Raw genomic sequence first — 22,095 nt, forward strand, 5'->3', positions numbered from 1 at the left:
ATAAATTAAAAAACACTGAAAGAAAGAGTACACTTGGATTCTTTCTGGAAGAATCCTATTTAGTTTGCTTTTAAAAGACCAAAAAATTTTAACAGGCACACTTTGTTTTGGTTACAGATTGATAATCCAATCATTCCAAGATGGGAATTTGAGAGATCAGAGGTTCAAACAATGCAAAATAAAGGAATAGGAACTCACAGGGATGTCTGATATTCAGGACTGCAGTTTGCAAGCAGTTAAACACAGAGCTTGTCTACAAAGAGCTCTTCAAGAAAGACTGAGACTGTTGAAGTGCACAAATCCTTCCACTGGGAAGCAGGGAAAGATAGTTTATTGTTTAAAGGCTGCCAGGGCAGGAGCAGCAGCTGATTTTAGTTTCTAATGAATACATTGGGCATTCCTCTTGACCACGGGTTACATTCATGAAAAAAGGGAATAAGGAGGAAAAAGATATTCCATCTGATGAAGGAGGAAAAGTTACTCGATATCAACTCAACAATCTAAAAAGTCTGTTTTGAACTAGTTTTTTTACACTAGTTTTAGTATAGTGACAAAACTAATATTTGTGCTCACAGACATAGATAAAATAGAAAATCCAGTTTAGATATCATACAAAATGTTCTGGAAATGTAATACATTAAAAATATTTTAAAATTAAAGATTTACCCAGATCCTTAATGAGTGATAATGCTTCCCATGATATAAATGCTCCACCACCATCATCCATAGCTCCCTGCCCAACGTCCCAGCTGTCCAGATGTCCACTGACCAATACAACCTGGAAAAGTAGTTTTGAGAAGACATGAAAACACTGAATCAGAAAATTCTGTTTAGCTTTTAAGTATTTTAATGATCTTGTCACAAAGTTGGCATTTTCATTTAGAACAGGAGGAAAGAAATATTTCAAATAAAATTAAACATTGTTCTCTAGTTGCTGAATATTAGTCTGGGATTCTACTACTTTAAACCACTGTCTAAGGAAAACTAGATAAGCTGTGAGAAATATTTAAATGAAAGGTTTTATCTCGTACATTACGAAAGTGCATACTTTCCAGTGATGCAGGACTGCTACACTGCTGACTCGTGAAATTTTCTTTCATAGTCCATCCGCTTAGGCCCTTAGGCATGAAATTTGATTAATCCTATTTCTGGGTGCATAAGGAAAAAATATGAACTTAGACTGAAGCATTCCCAGAGGTTTTTGTTTTATTATATACCTATGGTACTTGTCACAGAGGACCTCTAATTTATTACCAGATCCCCTATGTGCTACAACAATGACAAGATATTTTATAGTTTATTAGTCATGAGGATATTTTAAAACATGGTAGGAAGTCCCAGATGGGTTTTCTGCAAAGAAGGTTTTGTGACTACAGTAGAGAATAGTAGTATGGGCATCTCCAGAAACATCTGCTTGCAGATCTGAACCCTTCAAATGTTGACAAGTAGCATCAGACAAATACCACAAGTGTGACAGTTCCCCAGCTGGGCCTTGAGCTGAAGGGCTGATGGATCTATGATTACAATGGAAAGGTCAAGGAGGGACAAAAACTGAGCCAAGCAGGCAGTGTGGTAAAATGGTACAACAGCACAAAACCAAGAGCAGGATGTGTTCAACCTATGACAACTTGGCAGTAAGGAAAAACTGAAGGAGACCCTGGAGCATCCACCTGTGTTCTGCTCAGAACTGGCCACACACAAAAGGATGCTTCCCACTCTCCGGTTGGCTGATGTTGAGCAAGTCTCAGAGTTGTGGGATCCAGAAAAATATAAAAAATATTAATTCTTTCTTCCACCTTCTTCTCCCTAAGTGATGAGGATCTCCTGGCATATTATCGCATCTACCATTCATCACTGGACAACGAGTCTAGCACTGTAAATGAGAACATAATGCATTTTCCTGATGTAACTCCTGGAGGGCAAGAGTCTATGCTGCAAAGTATGCAGTAAACATTGCAAGGAAGTAACTTGGAGCCCAAACATGTAAATCTCTATTTTCTTCTTCATGTCAGATAAATCTAAGTATGTTTTCACTGGTTATAAAAATTAATGAACCATCATGGAAAGACAAAAGGTATCAGGTATTCATCATACATCAGTGTTTCTTCATCTAACCAAGAACAAACTCAGGTAACATAACTGAAATACCCATAGTATTAAACAAAAGTCATGAAAAGGTAATAATCATACCCATTGAACTGCCATGGGTCCAACCAGAATGCACCAAACCCCTTTAAATTTAGAAAATAGAGTGTGAGATCTTTATAAATGTGTGTGTTACAAGAAACAGAACAGTCATGCCTTAGAAGCAGAAAAAGCTTTTGATCAAAATCTGAAGAACAGCTTACTCTTTCCTTCTCATGCGTCAACTCCCTTTTCTGGTTATCCAGCCTTAACATGTGTTTGCTTTCCAGCACAGACTCATTTTCTTGGTAGAAAATAGACATGCTGCAATCTTTACTCCAAAACATCCCCTCCTTCAAAAGTGCTTAAACTGGGATGGATGGCCCCTCTGTAAAAGCCTCAGAATTTCTCAGGGGTATTCTTGTGATTTTGTGATTTAATGTCATGACCTTCAAAGGGCCAACACAAAAGATTGCAAACAGCACATTTTCCAGGGACACTGCCCTGCAGTAGAAGTACTTAATAGCAACATAGCTTGAAACCAGATCATCTGAGAAAAGCAATACCAGCTTTGGAGGTAATGTTCCTGAAATGAGAGCAGAGAAGAGAAAGGCTCACTGTGACTGTTCCTTTTGCTTCCTTCTAAGGGAGGACTGTGCACATGTTCACGCTTGCTGGTAGTGAGGCCAATGCATGAAGGAATTCTGCTCTGTGTTCTGTTCATTCCTGAACGTGCAGCCCCACTGCAACCTGCCTATGCAGGGGAGAGATCAAACACCACCACACTTTGCAGCCAACTGATGCAGATTCAATACAGTCCACTCAATGAGGAATCCACAAATAATACTATTTTTTTTTAAAAAGAACAGAAAAGGCTCTGAGTGAAAACACAATTGTCTGTGGTATAAAGGACGTCTATTCCACAGCTTCAAAACCACCATGCGGTTTCTTTGTTCTTAAAGCAAAAGTTGGTTTTAAGAAAATAAGTATTTTGTCTCCTGGGAAACAGAGCTTCAAGATTAAGTGAATTATTTAGAACAAGTTTGTAAACTCATTGAGAAACAACCAAGTTAACAATAGGATGCCTTTTCTTTAGCAGTGAAAGAATACATCACTAACACTGTTCCCTGGGAGCAATCTCAATAGTGTCTGAGTGGGAATTACTCCTCATTTCTGTGGAACAACACATATTGCAACAGCAGGGAATTCTGAATCAGAAGAAGGTGGTGTAATCTCATTTGGGGTTACAGACTCCAATTGTAAAGCTTCTTCACCAACTCCAGAACATTACACCAAAACAGATCAAGGTTCAAGTGGATTGAGAAAGTCAGTTAATTTTATGGATGAACTTCAACTTAAATTTACTGAAGCTGTTGCCAAGAGCAATTACATAAATACAAGCATTGTACCTCTATGTGAAAGTTTCTTCAAAACAGTTGTTTTTTTCAAACTATGATGTTTTTGTAGCAGCTGCTGAAATGAAAGTTTCACTGATCATGCTGATAGCCATTGACATTCTTAAAATAAGACACAATTATAAAATAACAAAACCCACTGTGTTTATCTTGGTCTTTAGGTAGATGGAATGTGAATGGAAATATTTCTGAAATTCAGTCTAAATCACTATATTCTTTAAAGTAATATAATAAAATAATAGCATTGTAATACTCTGTATAGGTGGGCTAATAACAAAGGCAGTTAAAGCTATCAAGGACATATGATTATTGCATTTTCCACACTGCTTTCAAAGCTGTTATGTGATTCTCAGCTCCAAATCTACACAGACATTAATAATTTATACAAAACAACCCTATAGAAACACCAGAAGAACACAAGCATGGCAAAGTAATGCTTGTAGGTATCTGTAAGTATAAGTATTTGTTTTAAATATGCAGAGAAACCACAAGTAACTGTACAGGACAGTACAAATACAGCAATACATATTTGCCAAATTCACTAAAAATAAATATGGAGTAAGACAGCTTGCATGCAACATGACAAGATTAATCTTTCTTAGTCTATTTCCTTCTGCATCAGCATGATGTTTTCTATAGTCTGCCTTTAGGTCACGTGCAGCATTTCAATCAAGCATATTGAAATATTTTGAAAAAAAAATAATATTCTAAACACAAGAAAATTAGGAAGAGGAACCATACATTCACATACATGTGCATATGTCATCCTTTTCTAAGCAGGATGGTTTATGCCACTAAAAAATAATCTCCCATCCCATATGTAGTCACACAGGCCAATTGCATTTGTCATGCAAATACTTCATAAAATGCAGGTGAACTACCTTGTGCTTGATTTAAAAGCATATTAAGAAATGTCTATTCTAGTTTTAGTTAAAGAAAAGACTTCTTTCTATGCAACCTTAGAGATCATAAATATGAAACATTAGGAAAGAACTACAAGCAACATTTTCAATCACTTCATTTAATCTAGAATAACATTTGTATTAAGTTTTGAAAACCACCATGCAGAGGTATTTCATGTCCCTGAGAGAGATGTGTATCAGGTAATGCAAGAGTAATGCAAGAGTAATGATTCTTCATCTTTGACCTTCATGGTTGAAGAAGACTTCATGGGTAGAGGTTTGGGTTCACAGAATAGGATCTTTATTGAATGAATCTTCCCATCAACACATTTCACTTAGAAAAGCATAGCAATAACTTTCAATATTCAAAACACTGAAAAGTACTTTTCTTTACATCTTCCTTCAGCAGACAGTGAAGATAAGGAGCACCCTAACTTGAAAGAGGACAGCAAACTTATACAAGCATCACATACACAAAGAATCACATAACCACAGAATCATGGGATCACAGAACCCGTAAGTTTGGAAAAGAGCTTTGAGATCATCAAGTCCAACCTATGACCAAATTCCACCATGTCAACTAGACCATGGCACTAAATGCCACATCCAGTCTTTTCTTAGGCATCTCCAGGGACAGTGACTCCACCACCTCCCTGGAGAAGCCCATTCCAATGTCCAATCACTCCTTCTGTGAAGAAATTCTTCCTAACGTCCAACTTAAATATCCCCTTGTGCAGCTTAAGACTGTGCTATCTTCTTGTTGCTGGTTGCCTGGAAGAAGAGACAAAACCTTACCTGCCTACACCCTCCTTTTAGGCAGCTGCAGAGAATAAGGTCTCCCTTGAGCCTCCCTTTCTTCAGGCTAAACAACCTCAGGTCGCACAGCCACTTGTCATGGGACTTGTTCTCTAGACCCTTCACCAGCCTTGCTGCTCTTCTCTGGACATGCTCCAGCCCTCAACATCCTTCCTAAATTGAGGGGCCCAGAACTGGACACAGCACTCAAGGTGTGGCCTCACCAGTGCCCAGTACAGGGGAAGAATGACTTCCCAGGTCCTGCTGGCCACACATTCCTGACACCAGCCAGGATGCCCTTGGCTGCCTTGGCCACCTGGGCACACACTGGCTCCTGCTCAGCTGTTGTCAATCAGCACCCCCAGGTCCCTTCCTGCCTGGCCCCTGTCCAGGCACTCCATCCCCAGCCAGTAGTGCTGCATGGGGTATGACCAAGAGCTAAACAGGATATTAGAACCAGATCAAGCAGCTTTAGTCACGACACATCCAAACCCCAAGCATCTGCATGCCAAAACATCAAGCTTAAACTGTGAAGTCCTCTAGACTGTAACTCGGGTTCTTTTCAACTCTTCATGTACATTTTCAGTTAAATAATGCTAGAAGTTAGTTGTTTCCTCAGGCAACAAAGGTTTACAGTGTTCCCCTCCAGTTCACAATTACCTGGAAATCCATTAAAAACATTTCTATTCAAATTTTTGTGGTTCACTTTCTCCAGTTTTCTTCCAAGTAAGTCCATCTGAAATTCTAAGTAGCAATACAAGGTCTTACATTATTTAACTGGATATTTTCCTTGCATGAACCCCCTGCCAGTGCATGGGTATTTCTGCAATACTTACCTTAAATGTATAAGCAGCATATAAAGTTGATTTGTGTTTGGACCAAAATCAGAGGAAAACAGAAGTCAGATAAGAATTAGCACCACAAATTTAATCCATTTTAAAAATTGCCTATAATTTCTCTCTTTCCCCACATACTCATTACTCATTTTTATTCTCAGAAACATTCTCTCACTTCACAATTTCCTATTCTCTCTAGTCCAAATAAAATTTAAGGCACTAAATAAACCATGACTAAAACACTCTTAATCCCAGCTTCTCTAGACAGAGGAACCCAGCACCAAATTCAGGTCTGTGCTCCTAAGCATAAGGGAATACATTTTTAGTAATTTACACATTTGGATAGCATTACAGCTATGAACAGCCAGATGGCTTCAGTTTATAAGGACTGTGCTAACAGCATGAGAATAAAGGAAAAAAGAAAGGCAGCATATCATGTACCTAAGTAGTAGGCATATAAAACAGCTGGCAGGACTAAATTTAAGCCCATCATGCTTAACTTGCTTTCAAAACTATGACTAAATAAAGTCTTCATATACACAGATTTACAAATATAAAGTACTAAATATGGCATGGCCATTTTAGGATGTATTAGTATCATCCACAGTAGTAGCTTCCAAATATATTGGGGAAAATGGCAACACCAAGCAATAGCATTTCTGCTCCCTACCCACATAGCAAAGCTGGCACCAGTATTCACAGCATCCTTCCTTAAAGCACTTCTTAATCTGTAGACTGTATTTCCTTTCCCCCTTCTTATGGGGGCCTTTTTTGCCCTGACTCATTCTCTTCCTACTCCACCTCAAACCTTTCTCTCTTCAAGTCACACAGCAAAACAAATGCAACTCTTCCTACTTGATATTTTGTGTCCAGGCAGAACTTCATTCCTGTATGCAAACCAACATCCCTCAAGTTTTAAAATATTTATAATAGTTATTTAATTTGTATCATGCAGCAAGATTCTGTATATCAGTCCCTTGGCTTTTCCACCAAAGGCCTTTCGAAACCTAAACAATCTGAATTTGTAATCCTGTGTGCTGTAGCACCACACTGACTGCAGCAAACACATCACACATCATCTTCCATTCTGGAATCCAACCCAGCTCTTCCAAGAGCAGGATAAATACTTGACCAAAATTTCTCAAGCACTGCATTACAAAGATAACATTTAAACAGTTCTTGCTGGGACACTGTGTTTTGTATACACTATCATTATTCAAGCTCAGCATTTCAACCTTTGAGGAAGACAGGATGACAAAGCTGAGTGCCCATCAGCAACACAGAGTACCAAGTATTGTAACATAGTACATATGACATGGGATTAGAGCTAAACTAACATGTAAGGTAAGATATACACATAATGCATATATTTTAATATAAACTCTCCTGTATTTTAAGATGTGCGGGGCATTGCTACAAGAAGAAAAATACTTTGTCCAGTAATGCTTAAACACAAGCCTACTCTACTGTGTGTAATTTTTATCAACTTCAACAGCTAAATTCAAGCATGGAGGTGTATCAGAGATATTCAGTTGTAAAAAAAATTACTTGATTAAAACTCTTTATGACAGTGTACTCTGGCCATTCCCCAAATATTTGTTTTGGGCTACAAAGATTTGTGTGTGTTTGTACTTGCCTTTAAGAAAACACTAACTGCCCCCAGTTAAACTGCAATTAATTAAGTCATGCCCTACATGTAAATCAGGAACATCACCACATTTAGTGGATTTTATTTTGTATATATAAGGATATTTCAGAAAATTAGTTTTAGCTTTGGTGTCCAAATAATATGACTTCACTGTACAGCTCCTTTTATTAGATTTTACACACATTAGGAATGGTTTTTAAATAATCAGTCTAGCTGTCTCAACTAATTTACAGTCCTAAAGATATAGTGAAGCTCAGAAGGAAAAAAAAAAGATTAAAACAACAACTATCTTTTCTACTTAATATGCAGTGTATTAAGTCTTAACTTCCAGGCTTCTGATTAAATGACAGATCTGCACATGAAACAGAAGTGACTCAGTCACACAAGAATCCAACCCTATTATTGCTAAAAATCTGATTAACCTTCAAAGAGCCCCTGTGTCACAACATACAGTAAACTCTATAAAGCTGAATCTCTACTTTGTAGAAGTGATTGGAACTAAAGTGTTCTTGGAAAGTACTGCAATCAAACCTCCCTGTTTAAAGTGAATCTCAAAACCACTTAGTAGTTAATAACTAGTAGTAGTAAATGAGCTGGTATCATTTATAGCATGTATGACAGTGAAGGAGAAAATTAGTCTGAAAAGCAATTATTACTGATAAGGGAACTGTAGTAAAGGTAACAAGACATAGAAACTATATGAGCATTCAAAAGATAACCAAGTATTGAAATGACTACCGTTTTCAGATTAAATGTTGGATTTTAAGACTTAGAATTTCCATATTTAAGTCCTCCAGCGCCTTTTATTTCCTATTCCTGAGCTGTGACATTTCAGAAATAATACAACTCTTCATAATACTCTCTTTTGAAAATAAGGATATAAAATTACATATTTCAACCCACTTCTAGAGGTCTTAAGAGGAAAAATTGTAACAGTAACTACTTCTAAACAAAATCAGGTATCACTGAAATATCATTTACCCTTGCATAAAGAAGATGTTGTATCTGCTTTTTGATAATTCAAACATCAGCAAAGAATCTCTGCAATACCCCTGTAGGAAAGCTAAAATGGCATCTGAGTTGATGTGAAGAGAGAAGCTCTCTTTTTTCTACACTTATCAAAGGAAGACTTCTCATACATATATAGTAGATAATTTTTATAATCTAGAGTATATATTTATATATTTTTCACTTCAGGGATATAAAGGATTCCACATTATTACAGATCTAGCAACGTCCCCACATGTTCTATCTCTGAAATTCCCTTTTTCAGATATCATAACTAATCTCAGCTAAAATAAACATTAATATCCAGTACTACTTCTTTTGCTGAAGCATTTACAAAGCCTACTTGTACGCAGTGATACTAGGCAGTACTAGCAAGCTTCCCTTTTCAAAACTGTAAAAACAGTAGATTTTTCTCCAAAACAAATTACAAATATTGCTTCCTCTCAAGAGGATCCCTAATAAGTCAGAACCTTGCCTCTCTAGCACTGCTTTAGAGCATTGTGATGACCTGAAATGTCCTGAAAGCCATCCTGAGTAGCTACCCCTCAACTGCCCTCAAGAAAATAGACTTTACAAATCCCCCAAGAAGAATGCTGATGAAAGCAAGTCTAAACAACCCTTACCTGGCTGTAGGAACAGCAGAGCACTGTAAGAGAGGAGGCTTAAAAACTAACACTTATGTCCCTGTGCAGACAGCAGGCCTGGGAGAAAACTTGAAGTTGGAAGGGACTTCTGACTGTGCATTGATTTCCATATCCTGCTCACAGCAGGATCAACTTGTATCTGATCACTTAAGAGTTTTGTCCAGTCAAGTACTGAAATTTCTCACATTAAAAATGTTATAACTTCTCTGGAAAAACTGTTTCAGTGTTTACCCTTAGAAAAATATTTTTTCTAATACCCATTATCACACAAACCTTTTTAAAAAATGTGCCCTGCTGGGCTATCACTGCAGCATTCAAAAGTCAAACTGGATTTTGAACACTGTCAGCTGACAAGCCTGCCTTGTGAGCCACACCTCCAGATGCTTTTATTATTCATCACCACCAACTGAACACAATGAAATTTTTGCATCTTACCACCCCGTGGTCCCTCACCATTACACATACTACAAGGAGTACTGATAATGTAATCCATTCTCCCAGAAATGTCCCACTTCTACAGTCACAATGACCTATCAGAACTAGCAATGCCATTTGTCCTTGTTTTTTTATAGTGGATAGTGGCTCCAGGTCTTTCTGCTGTGATAGCTAAGATTTCTTTCTCTCACAGTTCACAGACCCGTGTTCACAGCCTGTGACAGAGGCTTTTCTGATCTTTCCCTCTTACTCCACAAATCCTCCCATAGGTTAGGCTCTTGCCATTGCCTCCATGCCCAAAGGACTTCATTGTCTAGTATGCTAAGACACTCAATAAGTCTTTTATTTGATTACTATAACTCTTTTTTACTTTTATGACTTATCCTACATTCCTGGCACCTGCACAAGGTTTCTCACAATTTTGCCAAGATTATCCTCTTATTAGTTACAGGGGTTTTTCTAAGATTCTCATTATTCATTACTGATTTTTTTAATCTGCATGTAACATTTTCTCTTTCCCATACACGTTGCTTCCAAAGTGTACAATAGATGTCTCAATGCGGCACTAAATTCAGGCATTCCCAGAACCTGCAGGAACCCACCATGGAATAAATCCAGAGGGAGATGCTCTGCTAGACCTGGTAATTACAAACAAGGAAGAACTGATTGGGAATGCAGTGAAGGTCTGCAGTAAACATAAGATGGTGGGGCTCAGGATCCTGAGAAGAAGGAGTAAGGCAGGATGGCAGGATGTGAGCTCTGGTCTAGGGGAAAGTATTGTTTAGCCTGTTCAAGGACCCATTTGTAAGAATCCTATGGGAGACAGAGCTGGAGAGAAAAAAGAATCCAGGCTGTGTTTCAAGGATCATGCTGGGGACCAGCTGGAAAGCAGCTTGGCAGAGGAAGGAGCTCAGGGTCCTGGTGGACAGCTAATTGACCATGAGCCAGCAGTGTGCCTGTGCCATAAACAAGGCCAATGGCACCCAAGCTGCATCAGGCAGAGTGCTGCTGGCAGGTTAAGGAGGGTGATCCTTCCCTATCACTCAGCACTGGAGAAACACAGTTTTCACATTTTTGGGACACATCTGTGTGCTGTGTCCAACTTGGAGCTCCCCAGAACAAGAACAACATGACTACACTGGACCACAGACGTGATGGAGGTGTCACCAAAACTCTCCATCAATATCTTTTCAGTGTTAGAGAATAAAGGCATTAGTGTATTCTGGCCAGGATGTTGTTCTGACCAGGATGTGCGGTGAAAATCATTCTATCACACATGGTTCTTTACTAGATTTTTCACACATTTATACAAACAAACCCAAAGCAATTCTTTGGTTCAATGTTCATAGGTCCCAAATTACACAATTCTTAGTATTTGCGTTCCTATTGATCCCTTCACCTTTGATGATAATTTGGTCCTCATTCTTTGCCTCTTTTATTAATTTTTTTCCCAGACCAAGTGTCTCCAACACACCAGGGGCTGACGTTCAAGGGAAATCTTTGTTAATAGTCACTTGTTTCTTGTGCATCTTCTGGCAACTCCCAGTCCATTGAGGTGTTAGGCTCACCAGGCCTCACCCAGGGAAGAGAGTCTTTTGAATAGAAACTTCAATACCCTTCTCCCTGTGCAAAGAAGAACAAACCCCTGACTAAAGTTAGTTTAAAAAAAAAATTTAAAAATTGGATAATTTCCAACAAAGGCAACAGAGAGCTGGGATTGGAGAAGAAAAGGCTTCAGGATCTTATCAAAGTGTACAAATTCTTGGTGGCAGATGTAAACAAGGGGGGAGACAGACTCTTGTCAGCAGTGCCCACTTACAGAACGCAGAAACAGAAATAGAAGAAATTCCACTTAAAAATAAAAAAAAAAGCTTTTTTGCTACAAGGGCTGTAGAACATTGAAACTTCTGTCCAGAGAGTCTGTGGGGTCTCTGTCCTTGAAGATATTCAAGACCCAAGCCCTACACAACCAGCTCTAGTTGACATGGCTTTGAGCACAGGGTCAGGATATGTGATCTCCTGAGGTCACCTTTTGTAATTATGACACTGATTCCAGACAGACTAATTCACATTTTCTTCTGGATATATATATAATCCCCATTTCTTTTGCTCAGAAAATTTTGTTAGAGATATAAAAAGCAGAATACAACTTGGAAATCAGCTCTATCAAAGCCCAGTATGTCCTTCAAGATCCAGATGGATATAGTAAAACTGTCATATTCAATATAGTATTTCATTACCACAAGATAAAAGACCTCTTTTCTACTTAGGATAGTCAAAATCATGGTAAAAATTAAAGTTGGTGTGAAATCCATTTTATTAAATAATTTGCAATTCATTTCTAAAAGTTTTATGAACTGATGAATGAATCCACAGAAACAGAACATTACTTGGCTTGCAACACGAAAGAAAATATCTTACACTGACCATAAAAATAATTACTTTATATATTGTATGAAACATGTCTTCAAGATATCGACATAATTTTCAAATTACAAGTCTTCTTTCACCAATGGTAGTCCTTTCAGTTTCTTTTTGTTGCTGATCATTAAAACAGCACTTCTACTGAGGTTTAATTGTGGACTTAAAAAATAATTCTTTCTCATTTCTACATTCATATTAGTTCATTATATTGTATTGATCTCTTTGTCAGTAAAATGGGACTAAGCAACTCTTTATTATGTAGGAATAGAGTGAAGATTAACATTTATTCTTCTATTTATGACACCTTCATGGAAAATACTAACAAATAGAGACTTGAAACCCCTGTCTTATTTAGAAATTATTGGAACTGTATGCATTCACACAAGCAAGAATTTAGTCCACAATTTCTAGTACCTACCAAAGTCACATTCACAAAGACACAGTGAAGTACTTGCAACTAACACTGGCAGATTTCTCTACTCAATTCTACTCATGTATCTCAAAAAACCAGAGTTTTGATACAAAGCAATAGCACACCCTACATGTTTATCTGTCCCTAATTTCTTTGTTTATATGCTCTTGTGAAACTTAAAGTATGTTTGACACAAGTTTTCACCAAGATAGAGAAGAGGCTGATTTTTAAACTCAAACAATATCTGCAAAAGACCAGATGAGACAACTGTTGTCAGGATGATTTCCAGGGTGGAATTTCTGCTCTAAGTTAAAAGAGTTTTGCTTTATTGGAAGCAGTAACCCAGAGGTTCTGGAATGCATTTAGAGTGCAGGGGACTTTGGTAAACCTGATGCAAAGTACACATGTGGCAAAGCAGGAAAAAAGAGTGACAATATGCACTCCAAGATGTTTGGCCTACTCCAAGGCTGAAAGACAGTTCAAGTGCGTGAGTTGCCTGGGCTCTGTATGTCTGCTGCCTGTTACCATCTTTTAATGCATGCACAGATGTGTCCAGAGAAGGGCAACAGAGCTGCTGAAGGGTCTGGAGCACAAGTCTTATGAGGAGCAGCTGGGGGAACCAGGGTAGTGCAGCCTGGAGAAAATGCAGCTTGGGGGGAACATTATGGCTCTGTACAACTACCCAAAAGGAAGTTGTAGCCAGGTGAAGGTTGGCCTCCTCTCCCTAGCAGTAGTAATAGGACAAGAAAAACAGCCTCACCTCGTGCCAGGGGAGGTTCAGATTGGACAGTAAGAAAATTTTATTCACCAAAAGGGTTGTCAAGTACTGAAACAGACTGCCCAGGAAACTGGTGGAATCAGCATCCATGGAGGTATTTAAAGGAATGCAGATGTGATGCCTAGGGACATGGTTCAGTGGTGGACTTGGCAGTACCAAGTTAACAGTTGGACTCCAAGATCTCAAAAGCTTTTCCAACCTAAATGATTCTATGACTTGATAATTCTATGCCAGACACAAACCAATGCTTTCCCAACACAGAATAGAAAGCAGATGGATAACTCAGAGCCTTGCAGAAATGTGAAAAACAAGTCAACTGCATTAAGAGAAAGGGAGAGATACAAAGGTTCCTTGTCCTGCTCTTTTCCAAAATCACAGTGTGATTACCACAGATGGGGGACCATAAAATGGAAGTTATCTCACTTGGAATTTGTTCAGCATATGTGAAACATTTGAGTATTCATTAGAAGGAATATGTAGAGTGATTACAGCATGTCCCCAAAAAGTGGGAAAGCTGTCCTCAAGGTCACACTCTGGAATCAAACTGAGCTGTGCTTTGTACATGGAACCCACCTCCATCCTATCGGGTGCCTAAGGAATGGCTGCAGGTTGGTATCATCTCTGCATTTTCAGAGGCACAAATTTCTTCATGTTCTCCATAGCATGAGAAACCTTTTGAGCTTGTGATTTTTTTTCCCCATGTCCAGCTACAGAGAGGAAATGAAAGAAAGAACATCTGAAACACCAGCTAGATCCAGGTTATACAGATAGGTTTGTGTGATGTGGGTTTCTGTCTGCTTGGACTTAACATCAAATTTATGTCCCTAGGCCACATAAAATCTGTCAGTACTAACTAATACTCCTGTCACTTCACCTTAGACTTAAATCCCTGACCTTCACATGAAAGGTTGTGTCTCATTGCCAATGTCACCTCCCTCTAGTTTCTCTTCCTATGGCTGCAAGCTGAAATAACTTATTTACCTAACTATCCCTGCACTCCTCAGTTTTACACATGACAGAGGAATGTGTGCTTACAGAAAATACGACATCTATATAGCACTGGCTAACCAGATGGCAAGCACCACAAACTACTATTAGACATGAGTCTCTCCTCTAAGATAAATATCAAAAGACCCTACATTCAGTCAGCCTCCACAACCCTGACATTGAATGCAACAAAATAGATTTTTAATGAAACTTTGTGTCACACTAAAATTATTACTGCTGTTCTATTTGTACTTCATATCTCCTTGTGTTGGAATGAATTTAATTTTTCCTTCAGGCACTGTTCTCAGAGGCTTCTATTCTAATTTTATTAGGTTTTGTGTCTCTAACTTTCAAAATTAAACACAATGGTTATCACAGTAGTACACAAAACTGATTATATGTCCTGAATTAATGAGCTTGAAAGGCATGCTTAGTTAAGATTTTATCAGGGCTGTACCTGTTTAAATATTTTAATAAGTGAATGTTAAAAGAAACTTATTCTATCCTTTAAATAAACTTCTGGCAAGATTGCACAGAGAGAAATAGAGACATGAAGAACAAGTTTCTCCTAATGCATCCACTCCATTTCTTGTTATCAGACATAACTGCATGAAAAATTAGTATTTTTAATTATTATTAATTATTTGAGTGCATTCCGAAATGTTTATTCCCACATATTAGTGTTAATGACACAGCAATTTCAGAATAACTGATAGGAATCTGTAGCTATTTTTCAACTTTTCTCCTCCCACTAATGTCTTACACACTTCACTATTCCCTTTCCAAGCCATTCTTCGAAGCTTCATACCTGTTGAAACAAAAACATATGCTTGAATGTTGGCCAGCATTTCTTATGTCCATCATGTTGTTCTCAAGACACTGAAGTCTTCAGGCAGACATTTTTTAACCATGCAAGACAGGGACAGACCAAAGGGAATGTGAGTCACCAATTTGTTCAAAGCTGAGGACATTTGAATTATGGCTTTTAAAAATTGTTGATTCCAAGGTAAGGTCAGAACAGCAATGAAACAAGCATTTATTTAACTGATCTTCAAGAATAAGTAGAAGTGTTCACCTGGATTTTGCAAATTCTACAAATGAAACAAAATGCAAATTAACTAGTTCTATTACTAGGAATGAAAAAAGACAAAATGACTCTGCTAGCAGATGCTACTCCTGCCATAGTGAAATATATGACAAACATTCTCTTGGAAAAAGCTACTCCAAAAAACAGGTCCTCTGCAATGCCCATATCCCCAAAACACGTAAGTTGCATGATCATTTTCTGAAACTACCTACATTCACAAACTCAGACTGGAGTTGCAGATCTTGCTCAAGTAATTCACTTTTACTCTTCCCAGCTGCAGGACATTTAATACAAATCTATTGTAATTACACCATTGTAATTGTAGCAGAGCCACACATAAGGAAGATAGACACAGAACTGAAATATTTCCAGGGCTTTGCCTACAGACTTTGCAATTTAACAACCAAACTTACCCTTCCTATTCTACAACTGATTCAGTTATTCTACATGGTCCAAGAAACATGCTTTTTAAAAAAGCTAACTAATATTTAATTTCTTTATACATATACAAGGAAAGAAGTTAGTAGAGACAGTAAAGAAGTCAAATGAGGTAAAGAGAAAGCTGCAGATAAAAAGTTTCCAGGATTCTGTAGAAAGGGTTGACTCCAATTCAAGTATGTCAAGAGAACATGACTTGTTGCCAGTATCATTAAAACAGCATAGGTTTGAGGTGAAGAGATTGATAGAAACTGCTCCCTGGGAACAGATACTGGCTGGTGTTGTTGCAACATGTTCTTTGTTCTGTGCATATCACCAGTGAAAGTACAAATGAGTACACACATGAACATCTACAGAAAAACTGCGCTAGATCGCCACTGAGATACAGCAGATTCTTGTACTAAGGACACAATATCCTCAAATTGTCCCAAGGAAACACTGAGAAATAAAACCAGGATGGAAAACCAGGCTATAAATATGTTACAGAAAAACTTTTAAGTGTTTATGAGAGACCTGAGTTTCCTCTGGAAAGAACAACAAAGCACAATAAAAGCTCAAGGTACACTGAACAACAACTGTACTGGCAAAAGGTGGGTATTAAACACATTAGACTTTTCATGTAATAACAAAAGTTGCACTAGAGAATCCCAAAGAGTTTCCATCACCAGGTTATCTTGGCAACACCACACACCACCCTTACCATAGCTGCCATTACAGCATCTGGAGACTTTCATTTGCTAGCCTCCAGACTATCTTGATCATCACCTGTTTCCAAAAGCCCAAATACCTGGTTGTAACTAAAATTTTCCTCCCATCTTCCTGTTGCACCTGTTTCCAAAAGCCCAAATACCTGGTTGTAACTAAAATTTTCCTCCCATCTTCCCCATTCCCAATTTTTAAACTTCAGGGAGGAATCTGGAACCCAGCACAGCTGACAAGTGTGAAGGGTCAGTCTTCTTCACTTTGGCCACCAAGCAAATCAAAAGAGAGAGCATTTATCTCCTAAAGATACTCCTTTCCTCTCCCACTACCCATCTCAGGCTGAATCAGAGTAACTTTGTCTGAAAGACAGGAAAATTAATAATCAAACAAAGGACAGAAGGGAGAGGGCAACTTAAATCGGCAACCAGAGAGAGTAGAAATGCAGAACTTGTATCACATTGCTGGAAAAATATTCCATCACCCAATTTCAGCCTTTTCTCCTGCCTCTCCAAAATTCAGCTTGAATCTCCTTTCAGTTTATTCAAAGAGCCTATTTATTGACAACTTGATCACCATGAAAGATACAAAGAAGAAAACCAGAAAACACTTCATAAAGCACTGTTCATATTTAGAACTTCATAACAGGCCATACATCTTCAGATATGGCATATATGTGCATTCTAATCAGAAAATGTAACATTTCAATTGTCCTCAAATGTCCCACAAGTTATTAAATTTTTAGTTTTCAGAATCTAAGATCATGAAAGACTCAAATCAACAACAACTTATGTATAAAATGAGATGCACATGTTTTTCAATATGAGAAAGTGCATGCAGGTAAAAAATCCAATAGAGTGTTACAAGATGAAAGTTCATTTCACATGACATTTGCAGCAAATTTCTTTTCTGAAGTAACATTTTGGAACCTGGAGTTATACAAAAACCAGAGAATTACATTTTTCCAATACTTGAGGGGAAATATTGATTGTGGTATTATATAGGCTGGTAATACCAAATGTGATAAAGTAAAATGAAGAACTCAGCCTCAATGATTCTGCATTTTGTTTTTGCAGTGGTTGCCTTCCCCCTTAATCCAGGACACTATACACAACTTTTCATAAAAACACAATTTACTAGATGTTAAATCATATTTCTTGACTCCAGACTACTGTTATAAATTTTAAAGGCATTTTCTTCATGGCAATCAAACATAGCAAGAAAACTGTTTTTCCAAAGATCTCAATAGAAGGGAAAAAACTTAAGTGTATTACTATCACATCAGGAGTATTTAACAGTGACCATGATGAAATTCTAGTGAACATATGCCTGTATTTTGTTTAGAGATAGAAGCAGAAGACCTTTCAACACAAATGTTTTTAATCCAGGCAACATATGATGGAAGAGACATTTAAAGAAATTAACATGTGAGCCAATTCTCTCTTCCATGTACTCTGCAGAGTCTGGACTATATTGTGAGGGGTAGTGGTTATGTGTGGTTTTGCTGGTTTTTTTTTTTTTTTTTTTTTGGTTTTTTTTTGGGGGGGTGGGTTGTTGTCTGTTTTGTTTGCTTTGGTTTGGTTTTAGGTTGTTTTTTTCAAAACCTATACACAAGGACTATTCAATTTCACTTAGTTTCTCAGAATTTATCCCAAAACATCAACAACTTCCATGGTGTTTCTGGACATGTCCAGCACTCCTATATTTTCCCTTATATAGGATGCTATGACAGTGTAAAATTCCTTGCTGATTAAATAGCACTGTTTGCATGTTACACTAGTTTGGTGCAGTATGCAGTTTGATCTTTTCCCAAAAAGCTCTTCCCTCTCAAAATGCAGATGCTTACCATAATAGACTGCAAGCTGTGCCAGAGAAACATGAGTCTCTACAGAGAATAATTTTAAGCAACTTTCTGTAGGTGGAAAATCAATAAACAAAGAACATGGTCTGACGTTTGGATTTTTTTTTCTTCAAGGATCACATTCTATTAATTGGGATGCAAATTTTTTAAAAATTGTTGTTCATATATACTTACTTTTAAAAAGTTACTATTTTCAGTGTCAGGGGTTTTGGCAGAGCATCCATTATAAATGAAAGTACTAGTAAGCTTTATTAGTTGGAATATGTTAAACATGGGCAAAAAGACACCATTGTGTATGCCTGGTGGTTTGATTGGAAGTTCTTCCTCTCCCAGTGCTTGTTGTAAGTATGCATCTGACACTGAGCACTAGCCACACACCTAAATTGTGTTACGGATGGCATGTTAAATAACATCTCCTGCAAGGAAAGAAAAAAAAAAGGCAAATTTTGATAGCTTTGTGAAAATAAACAAATAAAAGCATAAAGGCAGCAAAGGACAGTGCTAACAGATTGCAAAAATAAAATCTGAGCAAAAGATGTAAATAATCTCGGGCATTCTTCTTTTGAGTAGCGTGGCTGAAGGTGGGAGCCCCTTAAATTTTATGAAAGGAAAAGTATAACACAACTAATGTGCCTTCATATCAACAGTGCAGGAAAGCAGAGAAGGAGACAGCTTTTTTACTCGTGGCTTTTACAGAAGGAAGATACAAGGAAACTCTGACCCTGTGTGAAAGCCTTTGAAGCTGTGTATAAGCCTTCTCTACAGCAGCCAAGAAACAATTTGTTGGATCTTGTCTAAACACTTACAGCTAATGCACTTTAAATATAGTTTTGATTAGTCTGGCTGCATCCTTCTGAAACAAGCAATACTTACAGTATATATTATTTCTTTTGGTTTATAGAATGTGTTCCATGCATTAACTTCCCATGTAAATAGCCAGCAATTAGGACCAATGTCTAGCAAATGTCCTCAAAATTTCAGTAGTCTCATGATGTAACACTTCTTAGACAGCAGAAAGTAAATTAATCTCTCTTTTCCATGTGAGGCTTAGATGAGAATATAACCAGATCTGCCTTGATCCCCAAGTTGGACAAAGTGTCTTTTAAAGAATTTTGTTGTAGCTTTCACATAATTCAGCAAAATGCACCATTTTGGATAAGTCACTGTTAATATCACCCTAAAGGCAGAATACCTTGTCTTGTTAGATTTTACTACACCATGCACCACCTGAAGGAGCTCTAAAAGCAGGTCCCTAAAATACATATTGGGAAAAGATGGATTATTTCAGATGGTGGAAGTCATCATCTCCAGAGAACTGCTGTAAATAGTCCAGACTAGTTTCAATTCCCATCAAAACAGAAGTGATCAAAGGATTGGATGAGCAAGAGAAAAACATACTAAACTACACATTTTGAATACCAAAGCAGCATCAAAGATGTACAAGGCTGCAAATGCAAGGCCAGCAGAAGTTCAGCCAGTTCCAAAGTGTCTTACAAAGGCAACTGCAATGAATCTGCTCCCAACAGCTGTGTAACTTCTGCCACTGCCACCTTTGGCTCACTCATTATCTGCTACATAAATGGGCAATTATCAAATGAAAATTATCACTCTTTCACATGCTGCGTATGCAGATATTTTAGAATGAATTTGTTTCTCTTTCATGCTTTTCTCCCAAACTTTCCAGGCCATGGAAACAATCATACACTAAATTAATGAAAACATCTCTTATTAACTCTGACATGCTTCTGTCATGTTCACTAACTGGAGATAAACCAAAACCACTGGCTGTAAGAAAAAGAGAAAAATCAGCTTTGAGAACGAGCAACAGTTCCCAACATCAAGCCTGATTTAATAATGACAACCCACAATTCTGTTTGGAGTGGGCATGTCTCAAGGCCTCTCCAGTAACAAGACAGCTGAGCAAAGGTAATTTCTTCATACATTGGAATTTGTTCTGCCTTTAAAGTAGAATTTAATTTAATAAGCTAGTGGAACTAACAAAAACAGACTAGAGGTAGAAGAGATGGAATATGACAGCAAACTTTTCTCTTTGTCAGTATTTTGCAGCATTTGAAACATTTAAACATAAACCAAGCTAACTCAGGGAGTTAAGTGATCAGCCATTCTGTAGACAGCTAAATGTCAGGGTCAGGAATCTTTTCATGATATTCCATCTAATATTCCCTGCTTAGGTTATCCCTAGAAATTATTTTTATGTGCAGTCATTTTTCTTCCTCTCCCACCAACCCCCTTACAAAAACAATTATTCTACAATCATTTTTTCCTGTCATTCCCTATCCTGTACCTACATTTTGTGTTCTTTCCACTGAATTCCTTTAAAGTGATAAATACTATTCCTTTGCAGGACTGAAAATTGGAAGCTAAAGATGGGCTTCCAGCTGAAGTCCCATCTAAGATACAAAAAATGGCAACAAATCCTTGCCATTTCATTATGTGGTGGTGTGTTAGCTCAAGTCAATTCAACATCAGAAAACTTCTGTATTAGACTGAGAAAAGAAGTGATAGAAAAGAACTACTTGTTCTTGAAAATATTAGTAATAGAAATGGCTGAAAAATTACTATGTTTGGAGAATTTAAATCTATATGCAACCATCAAGAACAAAATATCTGAAGAGGAGAGGTTGTGAGCACATGAGAAGGCCAGCTGGCAGATACCTCTAGGACCCAGAGCAGCCTGCAAGGAATGCTAGCTTTGAGAATAGACTTCCAATTCACAAGAGCTGAATAATTAGAGATTGTCAAATATATTATCTGACATTTCTCATTTCTCTCTCTCTGTCAGGATTTAAAAAACTTGGGTCTTCTGTCTCTTACTATCCTGTGAAGTCATTCTTGTTTTAATTCCCTGTGCACATACCATGATTCACACCTCCCTCCATCCCTTTCATTACCTCCCCTTTGTAACCTCCTTTTTTTCTGACAATCCTAATTCCACAGTTAAACATGACAGAGTAAAGGATTTCTCTTTCTACTGCCCAACCATGTCACTCCCCATGCCTCAAAATCCTCTTAGTGAGTTTAATCCCTCAGCTTCCCCCACTTTGTAAAACAGCTTTCTGTACTTGCTCTGAACTTCTGGAAGTTTCATTTTAAAATCTGTTTTAAAAACTTCTAAACTTTTTACAAGGCAGCATTTTAATTGCTCCCTATGTGTCATCCACTTCTTGAATCCCTAGTTTCAGTGGTAAAATCTTTGGTAGGGTAACTACCCTATTATTCTATTTAAGTGTTCTGAAAAGCTGGAATACTATGGACACAACTACAGCTATCTGCATACAGCAAAATTAGGAGGGCAGTCATATTCTTTGTTCTAGGTGAGAACAAAGCTCAGTCTCCTTTTCTTATTGGATTGTAAATTTGGCAAGTATCAAATATTCCCTCAGGGAGTAACTTCATAACTGTATCTGGATTTCAAGATTAAGAAAACACACCCGAGACTTTTCAGTGCCCGTGAAATTCTACCCTACTACCAGCACAAATGGTACCTTTTCAGCAACATGGACTAAAGTCAAACCAATAAACTCATTTAATGCATTTCTCTAGAACATCTAATCAGCTTCAGAGTACCAGTGCTTATTGCA

At 37.7% G+C, this 22,095-nt stretch overlaps 1 protein-coding gene across 1 annotated transcript in view; it reads right to left on the bottom strand.

The window, feature by feature from the left end:
• The window catches only part of CPQ (carboxypeptidase Q), a 146,665-nt gene that overhangs the window by 52,981 nt on the left and 71,589 nt on the right, over nucleotides 1-22,095 (bottom strand). The window contains exon 5 of the mRNA XM_058032012.1: nucleotides 667-778. Coding sequence (XP_057887995.1) covers nucleotides 667-778 — 112 coding nt within the window. The remainder of the gene's footprint in view (nucleotides 1-666; nucleotides 779-22,095) is intronic.

The sequence above is a fragment of the Melospiza georgiana genome, chromosome 1 (assembly GCF_028018845.1).
Source record: "Melospiza georgiana isolate bMelGeo1 chromosome 1, bMelGeo1.pri, whole genome shotgun sequence".
Classification (NCBI taxonomy): domain Eukaryota; kingdom Metazoa; phylum Chordata; class Aves; order Passeriformes; family Passerellidae; genus Melospiza; species Melospiza georgiana.